Source organism: Lichenostomus cassidix, unplaced genomic scaffold (genome assembly GCF_008360975.1).
Source record: "Lichenostomus cassidix isolate B80296 unplaced genomic scaffold, HeHo_3.0 HiC_scaffold_44, whole genome shotgun sequence".
Classification (NCBI taxonomy): domain Eukaryota; kingdom Metazoa; phylum Chordata; class Aves; order Passeriformes; family Meliphagidae; genus Lichenostomus; species Lichenostomus cassidix.
Genome location: NW_028148053.1, coordinates 1,280,355 through 1,306,154, shown reverse-complemented (window position 1 = coordinate 1,306,154; position 25,800 = coordinate 1,280,355). Strand labels below are relative to the sequence as shown.

Genomic DNA, 25,800 nt, shown 5'->3' with positions numbered 1-25,800 from the left:
GGGACTGTGCTGCTGCTGGGCAGGTTGGCCGGGCTGGGGCAGACCCTGAGGGGACGGGGCAGTGGGAGGCTGTGAAGGGATGAGGTGCTGCGCAGGCCCTGAACAGGATGATGCAGTGGGAAGGCACAAAGGGAGATGTGTGAGGGGTGGGTGGCAGGAGGCTACAAGGGGACCTGCAGAACTGGGGTGCTGGGAATCCCTAACGAATTGGGTGTCAAGAGGCCCTAAGCAGTCCCCAGGCAGCTGGAATAACAGAGGAATTGCACTCAACAGTGTTTAACTTAGCTTAGAACTTCTATTAAACTTGACAACTTAGCAAAAGAACAACCCTTATCCCTTAAACTTAAACTTAACATAAACTTAAACTTAAACTTAGCATAAGAACAACACTTAGCTTATACCTTATGACTGAACCTTATTTACAGGCCTAACTTACTTAAATATCCAAGGCACTTCAACACCTCTGAGCGCAGCATTTCTCCCCCATTTGCAGAGCACAGGCACACGTGTGCACACAGACAGAAAGAGGCAGTGCCAGGGAGCTGTCAGAAATTGCCCTCGAGGGCAGGGAAATGCTCACTGCGGATGCTTTTGCATCTCCCCAGCAGGCGAAGGGTTGGGGGGATCGGTCCAGGGTCCTTCATTGTTTGGGGATGCCCCGAGTGCAGCAAACGGGAGAGTTCCCGGCTCGGAGAGGCCCCACTCAGAGGGAGCTCACTGCTCCAGGAGAGCTCCAAGGGGCTCATTTTGGAGCCCTGTTCATAGGGCCCCAAGAGATGGGCTTTAGTCACAGCAATGTTTCATCCTGGCTGCATTTCGCATCAACAGCTTTCTTTGACACTGTGAGAATGGGGATGTTGTGCCATTGAGGGAAGAAAAACAGTTCCCAAGGCTGCTCCTAAAGCAACCAGGAGGTGGTTGGACAGCAGCAGTGCCTGGGAGCAGACAGTGTTTGTGATCAGCTGCAGAGGAGCTGAGCCCAGGGGCTGTTGGCCAATGCTGAAGCCAGTGAGCATTTCTCAGATCAAGGGGTGGCCTGGAAAGGTGGTGGTGGGGAAAATTCACACCTTCAGTGTGATCCTAGTTCCTCCCAGTATTTTCATGTCTGTGCTCCAAGTGCTGCTCACAGCCCTGATCCGTGGGGATTGGAATGTCCCACTCCCTTCCCAGGGCAGTGTCACACCTGAGCCAGGTGTGCAGGGCAGGACCTTGCCCTGACCCCAAGCACTGTCCCACCTGCAGGATCTGCTTCCGATTGGCCTCTTCCTCCTGTGTCCCCAAGCCCAGGTTGGTGCTAAACAAAGGGCGCTGGCTCAGGGTCATCCCCCAGCGGTTCTGTGCACCCCCTGTGCCCCCTCCCCAAATTCCCTCCCGGGGGAAGCAGGAGTTGGGTCAAGAGCCCTGTGGGGAGGGAAAAGGGGGTGATACTGGGATGGGGGGGTCACACACGCTCTTGGGGGGGACAGACATAGCTGTTGGGGACGCCCCTCACCTTCTCCTGCAGCACCAGGAGGAGGAACCCCAACATGGAGCTCCTGAACCCTGGCAGCATCATGGAGGGCAGCGTCTGGTGGCTGCTTTGAGGGTCTGGGGGATCACAATGGCCACAAACTCCCTCCCAGCCCCACAGGCAATTCCAGACTGTTCAAACTACTCCACAGCTCCCCCTAGGATCCTCCAAAACCACTCCTTGCAATATAAATGGCCCTCAGAGCCACCATAACCCCTTTCCCATCTCCCTCAAGATCCACCCAAATTCTCTTCAAGCCACAGACCCAGGCCAGGATCCCAAAAACACCTCACAGACCCCACCAAGCCCCTTCCTAGCACCACAAATGCCCCCAAGAGCCAAAAAAGCCTCTCCCAAGCCCTTCAAGATTCCCTAAACCCCCTCCCAGGCCCCCATGACACCAACCAGGAGAGGTTGGTGGCCAGGATCATCCACAGCTGGGAGCAGCTCAGGCACTTCAGCAGAGATTTGGGCACTTTGAGGGACACACCCCAGATAGGGAGGCCCAGGCCAGGGACTGGGACAGACAACCAGAATTCGTGAAGAACAGAGGGGCTCAAGTAGACACATTCTGACAGCACAACTGTGAGATTGTGGTCCCTTGTGTCAGGTTTGGTGGCCCCAGAACACCCAAATCCTTCTGAATATTCACCTGAACCCCAAATTCACCCACAAATCCGAGTAAAACAGGATTTGTTTTACATCTGTGTAATTGTTTTTATTTTTACCCCAACTTTGGTTGTTTCAAGAAGACAAAGAAGGAAATTATTTAGATTGGAAAAGACCTCCAAAATCATCCAGCATTGCTTGATGCAACTTGAAAAAACAACTGGACAAAGCAGGTGAGATTTTTTAGGTTGTAAAATTAATAAATCAGCTTTTCCCAATGAATTTCCAATGTCAGTCTGAGTCCCGATGGATGTTCCTGCCCCTGCGTTTGTCTACGTGGCCACGGGGAATCAGGAGGACGTGGAAGCCACCAGCCAGGTGTCCTCCCAACGTGGGAGTGTGGGTCACCATGGCTCTTCCCACAGTCGGGGCACTCGCAGGGCTTCCCTTACTGGTGGCTCCTCTGGTGTCGGGTCAAGGTAGAGCTGCTGGAGAAGCACTTCACACACTCACACACTCATCGGGTCTCTTCCCAGTGTGGATGCGCTGGTGGGTGATGAGGTGGGAATTGTGCTTGAAGCCTTTCCTGCAGCCCCAAAGCAGCCCAAAGCGCTCTGCCCTGGGGGGTCCCCAAAGCGGCCCCGCCCCGCGCGGCACTGGCAGCACCAGTCCGGAGCAGTGCGCAGCGCGGGCGGGCGGCATCAGCCGTGCCGGGCAGGGCCGGGCAATGCCCGCGGGGCTCCCGCCGCACTCGGCCCCCGGTTGCCGGGACAGCAAGGGGGGCCCGGCCTGGGCGCCCCCCACCTCCCTCCTCCCCAAATTCCTCTCCCGGGGGTCCAAGAGGTGCCGGAGCCACGTGTCCCCCCGCTGCCAGCGCCACCCCTGAAGGATCAGGGGTACCGCAAAACTCCCTCACAGCTGCCGGATACCCCGCAATCCCCTAAGGAGTAGAGTCCCCCTGGCTTCATCACCCCGACCCCTCAGCTGCCTCATCCCAGGCCCCGTCCCACCCATCCCCCTCCCGCAGACTTCATCCCACACCCCAATCCACATCCCACCCTGCCTGGGCCCCATCCCATCCCATCCCATCCCATCCCATCCCATCCCATCTCATCCCATTTTTCCCAGCAGACGCCACCTGGACCCCCCAGAAACGTCTCATCTTGGGGACACCCCCAATATCTCCCCAAGGGGCATTTGCAACTCACGTCTGGAGTCCTGCAAGATGCAATATCCGCCCCCTCGTCCCCCCCCTAAAAAAAACCCCACCAGGCAGCCAATGAAGATATTTGGGGCTCGGTTCTGGAGTCATACAAGGTCCAAAAATCCCCCCCTCCTAAAAAGAACCCCAGGCACCGCCCAATATATTTGGCGCAGCTCCCCCTGCCTGCTCACCTGCGGGATGCCCCGAGAAGGGTGATGCTCCCGCGCCCGAGGGTTGCGGACACAAAGAACAATTTCTATTTTACCCTAATCAGAACAATAGATGCACGTGGTGATTCCTCTTCCTGCTTCACTTTTCGTTCCTCTATCCCTCCTCTTCCTCCCGCTCCTCCCCCTTTATCTCTTCTTCTCCCCCTGCTCTTTCTCCTTCTCTGTCCCTCCTCCTCCTTGTTATAGATTGGACTCACAGAACCAATACGGAGTCAAGCCAATTAAGAATTTATTATTTATTACCAAGCGATAGCAAGGGCGGCCAGGCTCTGGTAATGGTGCGCGAACTCCCCCCCCGACTCTACAGTCTTTTATAGGCCTTATCTTCTGGGTTACGTGTACTCTGCGCTGTGCAGCTTTCTGGGCTGCTTCTGTTCTTCTTCTGCTGAGACAGTACATCTTGCAGAATGCCAAGGTTACAGATTACTTTTTATTTCTTCCCTGCCAGCGAATTTTCTCACCCAAAACAACTTTCCCTTTGTTTTTAAGCAGTGTTAGCAAGATTTGCAATTTCCTTTTGTTCAAGAGGTGTTAGCAAGATTTTGATTAACAAAGAGTATCTCTTCTATTACACTCCTCTCCTACTGGCTCCTCCTCCCGCTCCTCATCCTCCTGTTATTTCTGACTCCCATCCCAACTTTGTCTCACATCACACCTGGTCCATCGCGTGCTCAGCCGAGCATCCTGTGCTCTGTCAGCACTCTCTGCTCCTTCGGGAAGGATTTGGGATTTATGCCAGGCACAGACACTGAACCTCACCCCAAACTGCCCCGGTGCCATTGCTGTCCCCTGGGTGCTGGGCAGCTGCTGTCCCAGGGCAAGCAGGGACACAAACGGAGCCAAGTGCAGCCCAGCTGCCCGCGCTGATCCAGACGAGCCCCAGGGACAAGGTCCTGCAGAGCCACACGGAGCCCTCAGCTCCTGGCTGGCAACGGCTTGTGTTGTGGCTGCCCCAGCGGCCAGAGCGAGTCCTGGAGCTCCCCCAGCTCCTGCAGCAGGACCCAGGTTCCACCTGCTCTGCCAGGCCCTGGCCAGGGGCCAGCAGATCCACTGGCTCCATGCAAAGGGGGAAGACAAGAAGAATGCATTGGATGCAGCCCCCAAGGACCTTGAGCAAATTGTTCAGGAACATCCAGACCTTGACCTGATGTTTGTAAAACTGCAGCTGGCAGAGTTCTGTGGTGCAGGAGACGCAGCACAGGAAGAGGGGACCTACAAGGAGCTGCAGGAGAAACACCCTGAGCCTCTAAGGATGTTTTGCCTGGAATTTCTGCTGGAGAAAGTACTTCCAGAAGCTGTGGGGGGAAGGAGCGAGAGAAGTAGAAAAAGAGTAATGTTTGAGCATTTAGTGAAACTCCTGATCTGTACTTTTGGGTGCTCAATGTGTCTGCTGGGAGCCTCCTCAAGGGCCTTCAGCCACTGCTCAGCCCATGGACAGCAGCAGCAGCACCTTTGCAGGGCCCAGCAGGGTTCTTGGGAGCTGCCCTTGCCCACCTGCACACAGAGCCTCCCCCAGGCAGGGCCCTGCAGACAGGCAGGTTACTGTAGGGCTGGGCGAGTGCACAGAGGGTGGGATGGGCTCTGTGAGTGCTGACAGGGACAAGGCTCCTCTCAGGAGGAACATGTGCAGCACAGGGAGATGATGAGGGAAGGAGAAGGAGCTGAACAGAGCAATGCTGTGGGCAGGAGGGCACTGTTGGTGTGTGGGAGGTGCCGTGCACAGCTGGGGACAGGGAACACTGTCCTGAGTGCCAGGCTGTCCCTGCCCTGCCCTCTCAGGCACAGCATCACAACATCTTCTCTTGTTTCTGCACTCCTCTAGTACTGTCTGGTGCTGTTATCTGGGGCTCTCAGGGAGGCTTGATTCCTGATTCCTCCCAGGCAGTTGTGTCCATGGGAATGGGGTGTCCGAGCTTCCCTGTGACCTGTGGGGCTGTGGGCAAAGCAGTCCATGGGAAAGGGGAAGGAGCTGAGCCTCCCTCCCTGAGATGCCATCATGAGCACACCTGGGGATCTCCTTGCTGTGTCCTTCCAAGCTCTGAGCTTCCCTCCTGGGGGCAAATCCTTGCCAGAGCCTCTTGGAGTTCCCTGAATGTCCCATGGGGAAGTGCAGAGATGCCACAAGTGAGGAAATGCTGTTTGTTAAAAACAGGCTATTGGAGTTGGCTTTTGCAGATGATAATTAATTGGTGGGAGGGGTTATGATCAAAGTGTGGTTCTGATGGTTGTTGTTGATATTGTTCATTTGTTGAAGGATAATGAGTTTGTTGCAAATGGTTGTATTTCTGGGCAGTTGATATTGTGTCAAATTAATACCTGTGTTGTAAGTTAATGATAGTTATAGCTTAGGTACATAACACAGTACCTAAGCTATAACTAGTACTAGTACTAGTACATTCACCTCACTAGGTGAATGATAGCGAGGATTAGAATGTTCTAGAATACTGGGGATGTAATCGAAGGACGAGTTGGATGGGATTTTTGCATAAAGGGATAAATGCAAGGAGATCATGGGGTGAAGAGCGAGCCTATGGCAAGATCCCAGACAACTGAGAGCAAGCGACTAGCCAATGGAAGGGACTGACACAATCTCCAGCCAATCAGATCGGGCCTTGGGGGCGGGCTTAAGGGCGGTGCTAGGGCGGGGTTTGTGGGGAATGCAGTGCAGTGACACAGCGCTCGGGGCCGTGTGGCTGCAGGTTGTGTGAGTCACTGTGCGCTGAGCTTTGCTTTGGGGAAAGGCACACAGCCGTTCTAAGCCTGTTATCCTTGTTTGTACTAAGTAAATGAGCAAATAAATTCTTTCAAAATTTAAATAGTGAGAGGACCTTTCTCACAGTAATGAATATGTATAGGGCCATTGAGTAACTTTATGCATATGTAACCTGTAACCTGATTTAAACCTAGTGAAGTGCTGCTGAGGTGTGCATGCCTTTGGAGGAGCTACCCCCATGCACCCCAGCTGGAATAAACGCATACCTACTTCATAACTATTTGAGTTGTGGAGTCACTCCGTGCCTCAGCCGGTGCTGAACTTCGCTCTGTGTAAAGGCAGACAGCCGTTCTAAGCCTCTTATCGTTGTTTTTACTATGTAAATGAGCGAATAAACTTTTTCAACGTTTCCCTTTCGAGAAGCCCTTTCTCCCCAGGAGCCGTGTCACAGGGCGGGCACTCAGCCCCGGGCGGTGGCCCCACAGCAGGGCCCGGGCTGCCCCCACTGCCGGCCGGCAGAGCGGGGCGCTTTGCGGCTTGGAGGCGACATCGCTGAGGGCTCATTGCGGCATGGCGGCCAGCTCGGACTCTTACACGGGCCGCGGCTCTTCCCCGCCGGGCAAAGCGGACGGGCGGGAGCGCTGCACTCTGGGGCTTCTGCAGACGCCGTGCAGCTCGGAGAGCACCGGCGGCTCCTCCAGCGGCGGGGCGCGGCCGTGCGGCTCCACCTGGGAAGGCCTCGCTGTCCGCCGGGCCGCGGGGAGCAGCGCGGCGAGGCCGGCGCTTTCCGAGAGGGGAGGTACGCTCTGTGCCCGGGTCCTTCTCTCTTGATATTTTTAATTGTCCTCCTGCTCTCTCATTTCTCTCTCCTCTCAGAATCCTATTTTGGGGACAGAAGTTCTTGTGCAGAAAATGCCGACACACTGAATCTCACGAGTTCTTCTTCTGGGCGAGGCCTGAACAGCACACGAATAGGAGAAACACCTCTCTCCGGCAGATCTGTCTGCAGAAGCCATTCCCCTCACACGGGATATTCGGGTAAGATGAGCAGCTCTTCGAGGAAATAGTCCAGCTTACATTTCTGCCGTTATTTTATTAAACAGAGTTTAATTTTTAATGTATATTTGTTTATCCTTGCTCTGTCGTTTGTGATGCTTCTTGACCAATCTTTCATTGATCTGGAATGAATGTTACTGAATATTTATGACTTTTACAGCTACATCCTCGTCTGCAGTCTCTGCTGATTCTGTTGCATCTGTGATTGTAGCTGTAGTAGAAGGAAGAGGCCTCGCCAGAGGTGAAGTAGGAATGGCCAGTATAGACTTAAGAAATCCTGAGATGGTCTTATCACAGTTTGCAGACAATGCAACTTATGCCAAGGTATTTTATGGGGCTAATTATGATCACTTAATTTCTTTGAAAAAGCTTGCCTTTCTTCATCTTCCAGAGCACTATCAACCTTTCAGCTGCCAGCCCAGAAAGCTGTCATCTGTTAAAATAAGTCCTTCTGCCCTGTCATAGCCATGGAATATACTTTTGGACACTCATCTCTTGCTTCAATGGCAAGCATGATTCTGTGTTCAAGTAACAGGGGATAAGCTCTAATTTTTGTTTGTTTGGCTTTTTCTTTTTTTCTAAATTTAGTTTCACGTAAATTTAGATATGTACGAATTTGACTCGTCAGTGCAGAAATTTGCAGAAAATTTGGAGCTAGACTGATTTTAACCTACAAGGGTTCTGTATTTTGTTATTGCTGTTCATTATTGTCTAAATGTTTTAGATTATATAATTTTTATTGAATTATTTTGAATATTTTGTTCAGGTTATTACTAAACTCAAGATTTTAACACCACTAGAAATAATAATGTCAAGCACTGCTTGTGATGCAGGGAACACAACCAAATTGTTCAGTCTGATAATGGAGCATTTCAAGGTAAGATCTTAAAATTCATTCGTTGTTTTAGAGTTCTTGTTGATCACTTTTATGTGATGGTTGATTTGAGAGTTTGACACAACTTTTAAAATCTTAAATGCAGACAGAATTTGTTTTCTATAATTTTCAGGTTGAATTTTACAATGGTAATAAATAATCCATATGCAGCTCCAGTGCTGCTGCTTCTAATACTGACAATTACAGACATAAGTATATTGCTGATTAAAGCTGAAAGTTTTGAATTTGTGGCATTGGGTAATCTGAGTCATACCGAACCTAGAAAAGATACAGAAATTAAAAAATCAAGCATGCTCCTTTGCTTCTCCCTTGTTCTCTCAGCCTGGTAAATCGAGATGGGGCTAATGTATCACAGAACAGGAAAAAGAACACCGTCAGGGTAAAAGAGGATGAGATGAACTAGTATATGTAATTTATGAGTATCAAAGCCTCAAAACCTTTAAAAAACTGTATAAATTATTACCTGAATTGCTTCAGGCCTACAGAGCTAATGGCTTCTTCATGAGTGCTCTTCTACTTGCTGACCTCTCTCCTCTTTTTCTCGCATAAATCACTTGTTCATCACACACCTTCAGTGACATTGACCTGCTTGTGCTAGGAAGCTAGAATGAATTCTGTGATAACAGCTTGCAGAATTGGTTGATAGATTTCTTGGAAACACATTTCACTAGAAAAATACAGAAATCTCTCTGATGTCACTTTTAAAACTATTTCCTTTCATCCCCATCTTCACAGAATGTGGCTTTTACAACTGTCCAGAGAAAATACTTCAATGAAACAAAGGGTTTGGAGTACATAGAACAATTGTGTGCATCTGAATTTAACACCATTTTCATGGAGGTTCAATCGAAGTATGTTGAAATAAGGAAGAGCATGCTATGTCCAGATAAGTTTTCAACAAAAAACATTTTATATACTCATTACATCAATCTGTGTTTTGTTGCAAAAGTTAGAAAATCATAACAGAGCTATCTTTTTATTTTGCCCTACAGCATTTCTCATGTATCTAGAAACATAAATAGAAAGCCTGTGACATAGTTGGGTGGTTTTTTTTGAGTTTTCACAGCGTTCCACTTTGTCGTTTTCATTCTTTCCTTAAACATACTTTTTAAGAGCTATGGTTGCCTCAGCAAGCATTTTCCTTGTATCAACAATTTTAAGTATCGATACTTAGTCCCCAGGGTCTTCAAGTCACATGTATCTGTTGAAATAGTATGGTCACAATACCAGCTATGCAGTATAGTGTGTCAGGTGTACAGAGACTCAAACATTCATGAATATTTGATTTGCATGACTGTATTTTCATTAGACATGGGTTCGTGCATGTTTGAAATATCCTGCTTTTTCAGTGCTATCAATCCAGTAGTTGCCAGACTGCAGTAGTGTGCATGTTATTTCCGTAGTAGCTCTTGTGCTATTTCCATGGCAGAGTTCAACACTCATTAAAGATTGTTTCTTTCCAAGGTATTACTGTCTTGCAGCTGCTGCGGCTTTGCTAAAATACGTTGAATTTATTCAAAACGCCGTTTATGCTCCGAAATCGCTCAAGGTGCGTTTCCAGGGGAGTGAGAAAACAGCCATGATAGATTCGTCATCAGCCCAAAATCTTGAACTAGTAATTAATAACAGAGATTCTCGGTAAGAATAGTTTTTCCAAGTTATGTTTTTATAAAGTTGGATTTCGCTAAGTTTCCTTGACATTTGTGTCAAAAAGCTGACCATTGTATTTATTTCTGTGTGAGAGAACTTGCATGCCATGCAGAGCTTTAAAAAAAAATATATTTGGACAGAGAAATGTTTTTCAATTCAACACAAAATTTCTATCACAGGAAATCCTAAAGTGAATTGTGGAAAGAGATGATGAATAGTCATCTTTACATTGATGTGTATATTTTATTCAGTCTTAAACATTTTGTTTATGCAAAATTTCATGGACTGTGAGATGAAAGAGGCAGTGTTTCTGCTAGGAGTTTTTTATGTAGGATTAACCCCCCTACATTTTACTCATTTTACACAAGATACATGCTTCAGCCTTAAAAAGTTGTTTTATTTTAGATCTAATAGTGGCAAAGAGTAATTTCTCAAATGATGGTAATGTGCAATGTGGTATTTGATTGCATGGTAGTTTTCCACGTTGAGATCAAATCTTGGAGCACTTTCTTCATGAAGAATTTGAATTTCCCCCTTTTTTATTAGTACTCTTGGCTATTGCTTTGCTCTTTTATAGCATGGTATTTCAGGAGTTTCTGCTTTGTCTGTCCTCATGGTGGTTTGTTTGTATATTTGTATCTGGTTTCTTCCTGTTCAAGCTCTGGTTTAAATCAATATGTTAATATGGCCCCAGTATTTTCATGGGCCTTCTTCTAGCCAATAGCATACAGGATGTCAGGTTTCTAAAACTGTTTAGATTTAGGTGTAAATGCTATATATGGCTTATTCTACACAGATGCAATCACCCTTAAGTGTGAAACCTTGGGATATGTAACGTGTAAAAGCCATAAAGATGAAAATAATATTCATAAATTATGTGCATGTTATTTAGCTCCTGTATTGACTGAAATAAGTTATTTTGAAAAATAAAATCAAATATTATTTCTCTTTTGGATTTCTAAGTATTATAAATTATTTTCATAAATGTATTTCAAGTAAATTGCTCTGATTGGTATTTGCCTCCTTTGTGGGGTTGGTTCATTCATTTTAAATTAGTTTAATTGAAAGGCAAAAAGAGAACTTTACCACTGCAGTAGCAATGGAATACTATTACAAAAAAAATGGGTAAAATACTAAGTACAAATGTATTTCTATACTTTGGAAAACTATATAATTTAGGTCTAATATTACATTAAATCCCATTGAATTACCTGACTTCCTGAGCTGCTGTAGTTCATATAATATACATGGCAAACAGGGAGATGCTAAGCATACCAAAGCATGCCTCAAATTTGTAGCATACTCTTACCTGAAAAGATCTCTTGACATTTGCCATCTCTTTTTTTGGTGCATGTATTCTTCACATCTATTTCGTTTTCAAAGGAGTTGTCACACACTTCTTGGTGTTCTAAATTATACTAAAACTCCTGGTGGAAGTCGAAGACTTAGATCCAATATCCTGGAACCTCTAGCTGATGCTGAAACAATTAACAGGAGACTGGACTCTGTTCAGGAATTCCTCCAGGATGAGGAGCTCTTTTTTGGTCTTCAAGCAGGTAGTTAATTTTGTAATACCTAATGTTGTAATTCTTCTAAAACATTTTCTTCTAATACAGGAAAGTATGTAGTATGACTCATTTAATGGTTTGTTAGGTGACATATTGGACACTTAATTTTTGGAAGTAATCCATATTATCATAGTGACACTTTTCTCAAGTGTTTTGCTTAGAAAAGTGAGTTTCTCTGAGAAAGTATATAGAAGTGTGTGAGCCAATAGCTTTTTTAAGGAATTGGAATTTGTCTCTTTAGCTCTATGGCTAGGTATGCACTATGTTTGATGTATACAAGTATACATAATGGATACATGAAAAAACAGAGACATTGATGAAGTTGTACTTGTGTGTATTTTTTTTCCCCTGTTGCTTCATAAAACATAAGGTCTAGAGAAAGGTAAAATAAAATACTAGAAGTGGTCCACCTGAAGCTGGGTTGTATAATCTTAATCTGTTTCACAAGAGAAATATGATTCAGAAATACGATTCAATCTTAAGAATAAAAGTATTTCTGAATTGACAGATGTCTACGTATACAATAATCATGGCATGCTTAGCTATAGTAAGTATAATTATGAAAAATAATTCAGATAGCAGCTGTTTTTAACCTAGATTTTACCCTGTAAGTAATTTGAATTATATATATATATATATAAAACATACAAAAATATATAAAAATATTAAATACGTATACAAAAATAAATATATATATAAATAATAGAGTGTAAGGAAAATATTAGCATTAGTACAGCCAAGTAATTGTGTGCTTTAAAAGAAAATAGATCTTACAATTTCAGTTTAATTTTTGATGTGTATACTTTTGTTTTACAGTTATCTCAAAATTCCGGGATACAGATCAACTACTCTCGGTTTTGGTACAAATTCCAAAGCAGGATACCGTATGTTTCAAAATACACCTTAGAGAATCAATTATCTGTCTATAACATGCAATATATAAATGTGGTATCTATAATTCATCATAATTTATGCAAATACACTTCCAAAAATGTTTACTCTTTCATCACTCCCCACCTTTATTCTTGGTAAGTGTACATTTTATTCCGCAGTGCTCAGGTGAGAGGAATTTTCTTCACATCAGCATCAATGGAAAAAGTCTTTAGTGACTTACAGTCCTAGTGAGTGTTCTGTCTCAAAGCAAGATTACTTTTTTCATTGGGCTTTGCCTCATACATCACTCTGTATGTTAACAGAGTAATACAAATAGCAAAATGGAATACAACTGTGTAGTTCACCACTGAATCTTGGTTGAGACAGAGCACAGCAGTTAACCACGGAGAGCGTGAGATAACTGAACCTCAACTTTGTTTCCACTAAGCATATTGTAACCATAGCATTGTAAATTACATTTGCCTGCAGTGATTGAGTTGGATATTTCTGCCAGGGCTTTTGAGGCTAATGTTTCCTGATGTCGATGCTTGTGATGCTTGATGCATCTTAAATATTCACAACTCTTTCACCTCTCACTGTCTTCTCACATGCTGACTTACCCGCTTAGATAAATTATTAGTCTAATACTAGTTTAAGAAATCAGGTACAGACTCAAACAGGACAGTAATGAATGTAGATAAATCTCTTTAATGACAAATCCAAACCCCAGAATGTCTCTTGCTCCCAGCTTTCCTTGTAGAGATTGGTAACATGAATTCCTGAGTTCATCTATGACTGTCACGCTGGATGCTTTTATGGATGCAGAGGACCACATACACCTTATAAAATAAACTTACTTACTGCAGTGTTTTCACCATTGACTGGTTCCAATATAGCAGAGCTTACTATTCATACAACAGACATGCTTATTCAAGGTTCATGCTTATTACTCAGTGGCATTTAGGAAGTGCTAGATGAAGCAATTCAGTGTGTTTCATTCCTACTCTCCATAAAAATTTTCATCATAAACCTTCCACCAGTCAGCAGGTGAGATGCACCTCTGAAAAGCCTACAGTATCAGTGACTAAACGGGTGGTATGTTCAGCTTGAGCATTCTCTCATCCTGAAGAGGCTGTCACCTGACAATCTTGCTGAGATGTGGTACCTGAAAAATCATGCCAGTGGTGAAATCATTTAATCCCTTTGGTGTTAAGTGTATCATATGCAAAGATTCACTTTTAACACCAGTTCAGTTAAAATTCCTGTAAGAACTGACTAGGCAAAGATATATTCCACTACCAACTCCTCATGTATAACCACATCTGTTCTTTTGATCTCTGATTCCTTCACGGGACTTAGACCCCATATTTATTTGGATATTATCATTCTTCCATTCATGCATTTAGCACTTTTTAGTTCTATATTTTACAAAAAAACAGCTTTATATGACTGTAAGATAAGACAAGATATGCCCTCAATCACAAGAGTAAAAGGATACTATATACGAGTGAGAGAAGATTTCACATTTTTCATGCTCCTACATTCATGTGCTTATCTATGTTACTTCCTTAAAATCCTCTTGCACAGTACATGTGTACTGCATGTGCTGTGACCTAATGTCAGCAGCAGAACTCTTTGTCATAAGTGTTAATGGGGCATAAAAAACAAGGCAGAGGGTTTATGTGAACGAAAGATTTGAAGAACAGTCATTAATTATTGTGAGCAAAATTTTGAAATATTTACCAGATTTTATTACTACATGGGCAGCTGTTTAAGGACGTTCATGTATCAACCAAAGAGAAATCAACCAAAATGTGTTACATTATGTTTAATGACATTAATGGAAAATGTGCTGTTCTTTACAAACAATTATGCTGATAATAATTATGCACATAATAATGCTTTGAAAAAGTCTACAAGTTTTATAGAGCTTGTGTAGAGTTAATTACACATAAAATATGAAGTTTTCACAGCTTGGGTGTTCTTGGATGTTTTCACAGCAGGATGTTTTTAGACTCAGTTATTATCAGTTCAAACATAGGAAAATCATAACTAATGATGGACAAACTATCACTGCAGGCAATGTAAAATTTAAGTAAACTTTTCTTGTGCAGACACAGAGTTGTCAAACTGAGCTTATGAAGCATTTCAGGAATTTTCATTAAATGTATAAGCCTGTTAATGTTAAGAATATGAGTTCTGCTAGTTCTAAAGTACTTTTAAAAACAGTCATACAAATACCTGCACTACTTTGAAATTTTTTTCAACAGGATAAAACTGCTGAATCAAAAATAACTAATTTACTCCTCTTGAAGCATACCTTAGAACTTGTGGAGCCTCTAAAAGTAAGATGTCTTTGTTTTTGGGGGGCTTTTGTTTTTTAGGGTTTTTTTGTCCTTATTTTTATGAAGTGCAGTTTGTTAAATTTCATAGAATATAGACTAGAATATCTCAAGCTGGAAGGGATCAATAAAGTAAAAAATTTAAATTATGGAGCACAATACTACTGATGTAGTCTGTTGATTTTTAACACCAATTGAAAATATGCATTTAAGTCTAACACTGTGAAGAGCAGGATTCCTACCATTACCTGAATGATTGATGATATAACAAACATTTACCTGAAGCTCCTGCTCAGATTCCACAAACTATTTCACTATTTAGCCTCACTGAATGTGAAGAGTTTCAGTCCTTTGAAAAGGCTACAAAACCAAGTAATTTTTAATATGTCAATCTTCAACAGGCTGCTTTAAGAAGCTGTAACACACAGCTGCTAAGGGCTTACTACAGTTCTCTTGAAGACACAAGGTATTTTTCATCATAACTTTAGAAATTCATCTCAAAAGTGCCTGTAAGGTCAAAGATGTTGCATCTATGCTTGTTTATAGTTCCGGGTATAGCTCAATTCTTTTGCCTAAAAGCTGATTTTAATTGTCAGAAAGTCTAATTTTCAACTAACAAATACAGGGGTAAAAGCAAGAGAGCTAGCTGTGATTGTGAAGTTGCTGCTGAACTGAACTCCCGTAGAAATAACTCTGAAAATACTCTAAATAGAGTATATAATAAAAAATACTCTGAATAGAGTAGTGATTTCCTAGAGTCCCCATAATAATGCAAAAATTATGGCATCATGTATTTGGAAAATTTGTATATTTGAGAAGTAATTTATATCTCCCAAAGATGTGAATAGTATTTTTAGTCAGATTTTGGTATAGTCACTCTTCATTCTGAGGCGAAAACAGAAATCTAATGTTTTCTTTCAACAGTAGAAAGTTTAAAAGTAGCGTCACTTATTTCTAATACTGCTATTTGTAACTTGGGGATGATATTTCAAGTAAAAATCATAAAGCCTTATGTATCTAATTAGTGATCCAACTGATATTGCAGATTTGGAGTGATACTTGAAAAGATTACAACGGTAATTAATGATGATACAAGATACACAAAAGGATGTCTGAGTATGAGGACCCAGAAGTGCTATGCCGTTAAGCCTAACATCAGTGAATTCCTTGACATATCTCGTAGAACATACATGGAAATTGTGGATGACATAGCAGGTATTTCTAAACAAAATTTTGTATTTATTTGGAGTTTAAAGTACATTGTACGTGGCATATGCAAGCTCTGTAATTATATGTGTAAATATGTCTAAATATATGTGTTATAACCTTCTCCTATGTAAAAAGTATTTAGTATTGGTGTGAATTGATTGTCATTGATATGCATCTGAAGTTCTTTTGAGATACTTACTGAGATTCTCCTTTTCTTGATAAAAAAGTTTTCTTTTAATGAAATTGAGCAATTACATTGAGATTCCTATATTCCAAGCTCTATTAGTTCTTGTCCTCTTAAAGTACAAAAAAGTTGAAGTAATGGAACAAAATTATTCCATCTAAAACATTCTGCATAAAACATGTAGATCTTTGGATTAACTTCTTTATTTAAAATATCTGTGTTCTTTGTGCTTTATATTTTAAGCAGTCTCAATCCATCTGTGGACTACCTTTTAGCTAAGGTATTAAGAGTTGGAAAATACGAACAAAAGGAATTTTAGCATGTGTGTCACTGTGTTTTAGTAACCTTCCTGTTTATCATCAAGTCAAAGTAGAAGGAAAAAAAATCTTCTGAAACTGATTTCCTTATTTTTAGTATAAATTGATGATTTCTCGCTAAAGGACCATCTTAGTTTAGTCTATAATTGGAAACCTAAAAAGGCGTCAGAAACTTTAGCACTTGTCATATGTTACAAAGTTCCTGTTTTCTTCTAATCCTACATTCATACACAGTGAAAAATACAGATTTTTGCATTTCTGAAACCTTCCATTAACAGTGTCCATCTTTGTACCAGCACAGGTATGTGTGTATTTGTACACAAATGTATATATTTTGGGTTGAGTCTTTATATGTGGTGTGTAGATATGATAACACAGCTTGCAGAAAAGCACAGCCTACCAATGAAAACAAGTTTCAGCTCTGCTCGAGGATTTTTTATCCAGATGAAGGCTGATTGTTCAACATTACCTAACGGCCAACTTCCTTCAGAATTCACAAAGGTATCTGTACAAGATATTTTTAGCATATTTATTTTTAATATTAATATAATATTTATAACATTGAAGATTTAGAATATTATTTTAATATTATAAATATTTTAAATATTCTTAACACATTAATAAAATATGCATTATACAGTAAACAACTGTTAAAATCATTCCAGTGAAGATATCTAGAAGTAAATGAAGATTTAATTGGTATGTTGTTATAATTACCATATATTCAGTTATATGATCAAAAAATGTGCAAGTACATGGAGTTACATTTTATGTAAGTATAAAGTTGTATATCTTGCTAATAATTGTTTTCTTAAAGGGATTTTTCATGAAAACTGAAATCGAGCATTGTCCTTTTTCTTCCTTTTTCCTTATTGTTCCCAGTTTGGTTTTTAGAAACTGTTTTTCCTTCTGATAACAAGGCAAGCTCTTATTGTTGGTTTCAATTCCCCATAGATCACAAAAACGAAAAACACATACAGCTTCACTACAGCAGACTTAATAAAAATGAATGAAAGATGTCAGGAGTCCCTGAGAGAAATATATCACATGACCTACTTGTAAGACCTGTTAGAACTATTTATTATTTGCTAAGTATATTTATTTTTTCCAATTAACAGCTAATTACATGGGTTTTTAAAGCTATCTTTACGTGAAGTTATGGCTGCTTACAGAAATAGTTTAAAGCAACCCAGTTCAAGTGTATCCCCTGAGACAAAAACCCAAAAACATAAAGTGTGTATTGTATTCTACAATTGCAAATATATTGGCATTATTAGTAAGTGACCATCATGTAAATGATCTACTCCAAATGGCACAATGAATGTATCAGTTTGCATCAGTAATGCAGAATTGTTACTTTTAGTCAGAGCTCCTTGTATTTAGGGTAGAACTATTTCTGTACCTTGTCCTTGCTGCTTGTCCTGTTGCTCTCTGACTCAGAACTTACTGAGTATAATGTTGCCTGTCAGTTGAATGGAAATTCTTTCTAGCAACCATGGAGGGTTTTTATTAACATGAAGGTCTAAGGGAATTAGAGTAGAATTTCATGTTAATCAAACATACTTGATTCCATAGCTGTATTTTGAATTCATTCTCTGTGTGAAGCTTTCATATGAGCTGTTGGTGTTCGAGGTATGTCTTGTGTCTGATCAGCAGAATGTGAGCTGAGATGATGGTATGAGATCTTAATTTACCTCAAAGAAATGTATACATTTGCTCACATCTGGTACATGATTGTGTTTTATGAATGACCTTTTACATATCCTAATGTAAGCAGTATGAACAGTGCAGCTCCTTTCTTTCTGTAAGCTGTATAAAGTGACAGGATGTGCTGTGCAACAGCTAAATCAGTGTCTTATTTCAGAATAGTGTGTAAACTGCTGAATGAGATCTATGAACACATTCCTTGCTTATACAAGCTGTCTGACATTGTGTCTATGCTGGATATGCTGCTTTCCTTTGCCCACGCCTGCACTCTTTCTGACTATGGTGAGTTTCTTCTTTGATTCTGTTACGGGCCAGATGAAAACCCTTTTGATGCAGAATAACCAGGCTGTTTTGTCTGGCTCCATTTCTTTTTCTGGGTCTCAGTAGTCTTGAGGTGAGTGTCTCTGGTTTGTCTTTGCCAGTTTTATGCTGTTGTTCTTTCTGCTTCCACTCATTGAAAATAAATTCTGCTAGTTAGCTGCTGTAAGCCTTCCCAGTCAGTCTTCTCAAGACAGACAGATTAAGCATATTCTGTTCAAAAGCATGAAGTGTACAGGAATTCTGGGTTTACACTTTTTTCTGTTCTAGTGGCAGGAAGATAGTATGAGCAGATGAACATTAAGTATGTCCTATCAAACAAAATATGTGTCTAACTTTGTTTCTCTGCTTCAATTTCTGAAACACTTTTAGACATTTTTGGAAGTAGAGTCTTCTGAGGCGTCCAGCATGAAATGCTCACCTGAATATTGTTCATGCTCTTCCCTAGCCCAGTCCTGCAATATATAAATGAGCACTTTGTCTTCCATTAATGCAGGTAGATAAATAGGAGCCAAATGTAATCGGTTCAGTAAAGTGCTGTATTCTGACAGAAATCCATAGAGATAGTTCCAGCATCAAATGGATCTTTGTAGGTGTGGTATTTTCCCAGAGAATGAATATGGTAATATATAAAAAAATAGAAGGAATGCTACTTCCTTGTTGACCATGCAGACACAAAGTACATATGTAGAAGTAGCAGGAGTCCATGACCCCTTGTACTTTATAACCTCTTAGCAGTATTAAAAAAAAAAAAAAAAAAATCAGTAAAAATACTTCAGCTCTTTGTATTTTTATTTCTGGAGTCCAACCCTACTTACTAGAGAACAGAAACAAAGAAAATTAATTTAGAAATAAAGTTGCAGTTACGGCCTTTTTTTTGTAGTCACAAATCATGAAGGCTTGCATGGCAATCAGAAGCTATACCTGAAAGTGGCTGGTAATTCTTCCAGGAGCTCTTCTCTGTGAGAATTAACTTTATTTCAAAACATACTAGTTTAATAATGTAAAAGAAAATAAATATACTAATTCCTCAGTGTTTTACATCTTTTTTCTCATTTAGTTCGTCCAGAATTTACTGATACTTTAGCAATCAAGCAGGGATGGCATCCCATTCTTGAAAAGATAGCTGTGGAAAAACCTGTGTCTAACAACACCTACCTGACAGAAGGCAACAACTTTGTCATTATTACAGGACCAAATATGAGTGGAAAATCGACATACCTAAAACAGATTGCACTCTGTCAAATTATGGCACAGACTGGTGAGTAAGAGTGTACAATATTAATGACTCTGCAGCACATTATTTTTTCATGGTTAAAAATAATTGGAAAGTTGAATGATTTGGCTTCCAGAATAAGATTATATCTAAATAAAATATTTACAGGTAATTTGTAGTTGATTTGCTTCAGCTCTTGTGTTGCTGACAGAGGCAACTGTAAGGTTTTGCATCTGCCGTTGGAAACTTCTGGAAACTTTCCATCTGTGTATCTTGAAGCTTTCCCTGTCTGTCTTTAGAGAAGCACAGCAAATAATCAACTACTTTAAATAAAACTAGCAACGAATACTGCCAGGTTCTGTTACTGGTGTTGTAAAAGTAAACCAACTATTTGTAAACTCTAACTGAGACTCATTCCTATATCAAGGAATTCCTTGTGACTTTTTTCTTAAAAGTAAGTCTGGTAGCACAAGCTTAAGATTTAACTCTGTAGAATGAAGCTGCTTAGCAGTGGAGAACAAAATTTATCCATCGTGTGTTCATGGGTTCAGTCCCCAATAACTGCAAGTTCTTGAGGAATTGCTCTCAAAAACATGAGTTTTAATATGAATGAAGCAGACTTGTAAAGTTTTTGGCAAAAGGTTCTCGTTCTTTTCTCTTTGGTAAAACTAATATGCTTTAAAGTCTGATAAAGGCAATGTAATCTTGATTTTAGGAAACTAAGATTTCTTGGGATTAGTAAATCAGTGGCCACAGAAAGGTAAAACAATCCTAGGGTTTATTCTTTTTTCTGCATCCCTTTAGACTGACAAACAGCTTCAGGCATATGATTTCTTTAAAGTTCTACTGATAAGTTTCTTTAATTATAGTATCTATATCATAATTTTTTTCTTATAAAGTAATGGTAGAACATAATCTTACGAAACTTTATCAGTAAGATGCATTCTCTGCTGTGCACAAAAACCAAGTGTAAAATTAATTTTCTTTCCCAGTGACGTATTTGGGCAAATGTCACAGTGATAAGAGATTGTATTTGTATTTTATTGTATTTGTATTTGATTGAATTGTATTTTACTTGCTTTGTAGGTTCTTATGTCCCAGCAGAGTATTGTTCTTTTCGCATTGCAGAGCAGATTTTTACCAGAATAGGTATGGATGACGATATTGAAACAAATGCATCAACATTCATGAAGGAAATGAAAGAGGTATGAAACAGAGCTGTCCAGGGCCCATTTTTACTGTGAAGCTCATAGAGATTGTACTTATGTATTTCCAGTGAAAGTGTATTTCAAAAAGTAGTCAAAAATTCAGCCTTCATCTTGTTGATAATAAACCGCAGAAAACCAGGCATCTCTTAAGTAAAAAAATTATTCCAGTGTGAGTGGAAATCGGTGCTTTGTTAGATAGTATTTTCAATATTTTTGGGTTTGCTTAGGCTTTAAATTAATTTTTGTAGGGGCCTAAGCTCTCTCAGTTTCCTCTCACAAACTCATACTATTTTGAGGATAAGTGATACGTTCATTGGAAAAGAGAAATAGTGCTGTAGTGTGAGTCTGCTTGATTAGAATTGACAGCTGTTTGAAAGCTTTGGAAAGGTAAAATTGGTGTATCTCAGGAGATTTTTCTTATTTCTGCATTATGTTCCATCAGAATAACACAAAAAATACCTGTTTTTAAAAAATGCATTTCAAGGAATGAATAACACATGGAATATTTTTCTAGCTAACGTACATCATACAAAATGCTAACAATAAATCACTCATCATTATTGATGAACTTGGCAGAGGTACCAGTGCTGAAGAAGGTATTGGCATTTGTTATGCTGCCTGTGAACATCTGTTGAACCTAAAGGTAATTCTGTTTTGTAAGAAATGGAAGCCTTAGAATCATTGTGTCATCTTGAAAGTATCTTGGGCTTGAGATAGTTTAGTAAGTAAAGGAAAGCCACATGCAGAGGCAAAATAAGAAATTCATTCACTACTTGCTGTCGGCAGGCAGATGTTCAGTCATTTCCAGAGGTTAGAAACTTGTTTAGAAAAGTGGAAGATAGTTTTAGATGGATTGCAAGTTTCATCTCCATTGCTAGTTATGTGATTAACCTTTTGAAGTGTGCAGGTATTTGTTTCTCCTCAGAGTTTGTTCAGTGTACTTTGTGGGTTTTTTGGTTTGAAAAGCTCAGGTACTTTCTGTCACTTGTACTTTTGATAAAGAATTCATTGAGAGAATCAAGCAACCATTTGACAATCATTCTGATCAACACCTGTCAGATTTTTAAGCATCATGGATTTCCTTTTGTTTCTGATACTGTTTTCCTTCTATTGAAAAATGAGCAAGAGAATCCCCAGTTAGGTAAGATGTACTTGCCAATGGTAGAATTCATCCCTTAAGGCTTTTAATTTGCTTTAGTAATTCAAAAACAGCTTTTCACTGTTTTGGAGGAAGACATGGACATCTGTGAGATAATTTAATTTTTCTAAATTATTGTAATTTATTTCAGGATAATTTCCAAAATCAATTTTCTTTCTCGTTTTCTTATTTAGGCATTTACACTGTTTGCTACACATTTCCTGGAGCTGTGTCATATGGATGCTTTATATCCCAATGTGGAAAACTACCATTTTGAAGTGCAACATGTGAGAAGCAGTGCTGGAAATGAGAAAATTGCTTACACTTACACACTTTCTAAAGGATACACAGAGGAAAAGAACTACGGTAATGGATTCCACTGTGACTTAGCAGTTGGTAAAAATTACAGAAGATACTATTTCAGTTATTAGGCATCTAACAGTATTTTTCTGATGACAGATTTCTCCTGAGTTTGTGGCTTTCTCAAAGTGAGACACAGAGATCTGCAGATTTCTAATTTGTTCCAAATGCTTGCGTGTTTTAAGTAACCATGTAATGAGATAGTAGTGTCGGGTAGCATGAAGAACTTACATGAAATTTTGTAGTGAAAATAACATCTTACTGATGTCACGATCTGCTCGATCCATGTCTGTTTGAATGAATTGAGTCATTCTGAGCACACGTGTCTTGGTTTGAAAGACAGGTGTCTGCCAAGAGAGGTTGAACCCTCCCCTAGAGCAGAGGATGTGATTTTCCTTCCCCTCCTCCCTCCGAATTATTTAATTTTGTAAATCAAGGGCTTTCAGGCAAAGGTATGGGAAAAAGGAGTATCAGTTCTTTACTAGTATCTATAAACAAACAATAACAATAATAGCAAACCACAACTAGAACCAGAAAACCAAACAGCAGATAACGTGAGCTGCTGAACCTTCTCCCGTGTGGTGTAATCACGGTTGCAAGCAGCAGGGGCGCTGTTGAGCTCCCGGCCAGCCAGGGCAGGTGCGATGACTCCCGAGCGGCTGCAGGTGGCGCTGTGGCGCAGGGTCAGGTCACCGTCCGGCAGCTGCAATGGCCGATGGGCTGAGAAACACGCAGGGCAGCAGGAAACAGCTCAGGGCAGCGAGGGAGCAGGGCAGCAGGAGCGGGCGCTCTCTCTCTCCGGCCAGCGAGAATTTCTGCAGTCACAGCAGACGCCGCGGTCTCGTGCGGCAGAGGGCGGGGGCAGGCAGCAGAGGCAGCCGGACTCTCCCGGCAGCAGCCACGAGGGAACGCAGCCCGGGGGGGGAAACGTGCCCTTCCCCGTGAGGAGAAAAGTTGAATCAAAGCTCACCCAGCCAGGAGAGAAGAGAAACAGGGCACAGTTGGATTTCCTCTGGTAGCAGCTGGAAAGCAAAGAGCCAGCAGCCTCTACCCTCAGCGTCCGAACCACGAGAGAGCCTTCCCAGGGCCGGCTCTTCCCTTACCGTGCCCTGCCCAAAAACCTAGCTTTTGTCTTTTACAAAAGACTTGATCGCTCTGAACATCAGACTATTTGTTGCTTAGTAACAGGAATGGGAAGAAATTCTCAACCCCCGACAACACGGTACTTCAGTTCATTTAATCTAGTTAAATTCATTTGATTTCAGAAGCGAATGAATGTTCTGGAGAGACTTAAAGATGTGTCTGCCATAAGCAATGATATGATTTAAATAGCAGCTTGGCCCTTTGTGATTAGCAAAAAGGAATCAAGTTTCTTTAAAAAAGGAGAGGAATTTTACAGTATATTAGGCTAAGACAAATTTGAAAGGGTCCACAAAAGCATCAGTGTTCTTTGAAAAGTGGATTTACTTCTCTTTTAACTTTAGAATAAATTAAAGTGTAGATTGGACAGATTGATGAATTATGAGTCAATAAAGGAGTGAGTGACAAAGATTTAAAGAAATCTGTGTGTTTCCAAAGACTAGATTCTGATGTTGATTCCATGATTTAGGGAACATTTAATCAAGAGGAAATTAGCTACATACTGCTTTTGCAAGCTATTGGTAACCAAAGACTAGAGATTATTCCACTCAAGCTTAAAGTAACTTAAAACAAGAAAGAGTGCAAGGGCTCTTCATGACCACTTTTTATTTTTAAACCTACAGTATTAAATAACCCACTGAACCACCAGAACAACCCAAAGAGAAAATATACCAAAATTGTTTGAATAAAAATTGAATCTTTACCCCCTAGAAAAATAGCCTAAGTTAATTCTGGAAGACATAATGTGGAAGGTAGGGATAAAAATTACAACAAAAATCCTAATTTGTATTTTTTATATTTAGGACTAAAAGCTGCAGAAGTATCCTCCCTACCATCATCCATAATTTTGGATGCAAAGGAAATCATAAATCACATTACAAAACAACTTCTGGTATGTAGTAGAAAATTCTAATGCTGTATTTCCTAGTTTCTAAAGAACTCAGACGTATTTTCAGTTTCTAAAAGACGCAGGATAAGCAGTGCCTATGTTTTAATGACAGCAGGGTAAAGGAGTATTGGATGCACACCAAGAATTGTGAGATCAAAAACAGGCTGGGAAAAAAGCTAATATTAGTATTTTTCTAATAGAATGTACTTGATTTCCTGTTTTAATGTCTGTATATTTTTATGAACAGCACAGGCAGAAGAGCACTCCTGAGATGGTGAAACAGAGAGCTGCATACCAGCTAGCAGTGAGATTGGTTCAGACTGCTAGAAATTCCCGTTTGGATGCCGACAGTTTGCGAATGTATTTGAAAGGCCTGAAGAAAAAGTATGAAGCTTGTTGTTCCACACCTGGAAAAAATGATGAGCAACAGTAATGGGTAACATAGGCTGTTGTTCTGGTTTTTGTGGTTGCAAGATGATTCTGGTTTTTTCTGTAGTATTAGTACTATATTTTCACACGGTTTTACATTTTAATTCTTGGTCTAAATTATACTCATTAATGGAAGACCATATCCTTTATGGTTTGGGTTTTTTTCCCTAACATACCTGGAATAAAAGCATTTACTTTCTATGAGGAACACAATTCTTTTTGACAATGAGTTGTATAATTTTCATTATTTCTATTAAATTATTACATTATTATATTAATAAATTACTAATTATTGAACTGTATTGTATTATATTATTATTAAATTAATTAAATTAATTGTTTAGAATTGTATTTTAATATTTAGTATAAATAATTTAATATAATACATTATAATTTTGATACATTACTATATTATTTATTATATAATGTTAAAATTTAAGATAATACTATTTTAATAATAATATAATTGTTAAAATTAATAAAAATAATTACATTGATTATTAAATTAATTAAATTACTGAATTTAATGCTTACTACTTTATAAGTGGTATATGCGTTATTACAGTTCTTACATCTGATACAAAAAGCACTCAGATGGTTCAATTATCTTGCACAGACAATCTTTACTTGCGCTGTTGAACTTGCATCCACAAATGCTGCTGTTCCCTATTCAAGAAGGGTTCTAATTCTCTCGGTTGTTGCACAAAGTCCAATGTAACACAGACAATCTGAATCTGCTGCCTCTCCAGCACTGGGCAACCAGAACACATTTCTGGAACACAATAACAGCTTACTATTGTGGTATTGACACTGTTGATAATTTTTTGTTTAGAGAGTTAGTAACAGGAAATCTGTAAAAAGTTGAAAATACCATTTTTCCTTGAACTTTTTTTAGCACAACTTCATTGAATGACTTTAACCATGAGTTCTAGCTTGAAGGAATTTATCTTTTCTCACTCCATTCTAACCAGCATATAGATATGAGTGCATGTTTTAAATTATGTCTACATAACTGTAGTAATCAATTATGTCTGC

The 25,800-nt window shown here is 40.4% G+C and overlaps 1 protein-coding gene across 1 annotated transcript; it reads left to right on the top strand.

Moving 5' to 3' along the window:
* The first annotated feature begins 6,772 nt into the window (after positions 1-6,772).
* Positions 6,773-24,964, top strand: MSH4 (mutS homolog 4). Its single transcript, XM_085048516.1, has 20 exons — positions 6,773-7,065; positions 7,143-7,304; positions 7,483-7,646; positions 8,089-8,199; positions 8,953-9,068; positions 9,682-9,855; positions 11,251-11,423; positions 12,252-12,319; positions 14,579-14,653; positions 15,052-15,116; positions 15,696-15,865; positions 16,725-16,861; positions 17,315-17,418; positions 18,225-18,349; positions 19,446-19,646; positions 20,688-20,806; positions 21,324-21,452; positions 22,142-22,313; positions 24,251-24,339; positions 24,584-24,964. Exons 1-20 carry the CDS (start codon positions 6,837-6,839, stop codon positions 24,767-24,769), a joined length of 2,769 nt encoding a protein of 922 aa, XP_084904642.1. The 5' UTR covers positions 6,773-6,836; the 3' UTR covers positions 24,770-24,964.
* Positions 24,965-25,800: the final 836 nt, after the last annotated feature.

Excerpts from the sequence above, each read along its gene's own strand:
- MSH4 (XM_085048516.1), top strand. The coding sequence starts at position 6,837 with ATGGCGGCCAGCTCGGACTCTTACACGGGCCGCGGCTCTTCCCCGCCG. Across the intron at positions 9,856-11,250 it reads ATTAATAACAGAGATTCTCG|GAGTTGTCACACACTTCTTG; the intron begins GTAAGAATAGTT and ends TCGTTTTCAAAG. Across the intron at positions 20,807-21,323 it reads TCATGAAGGAAATGAAAGAG|CTAACGTACATCATACAAAA; the intron begins GTATGAAACAGA and ends ATATTTTTCTAG.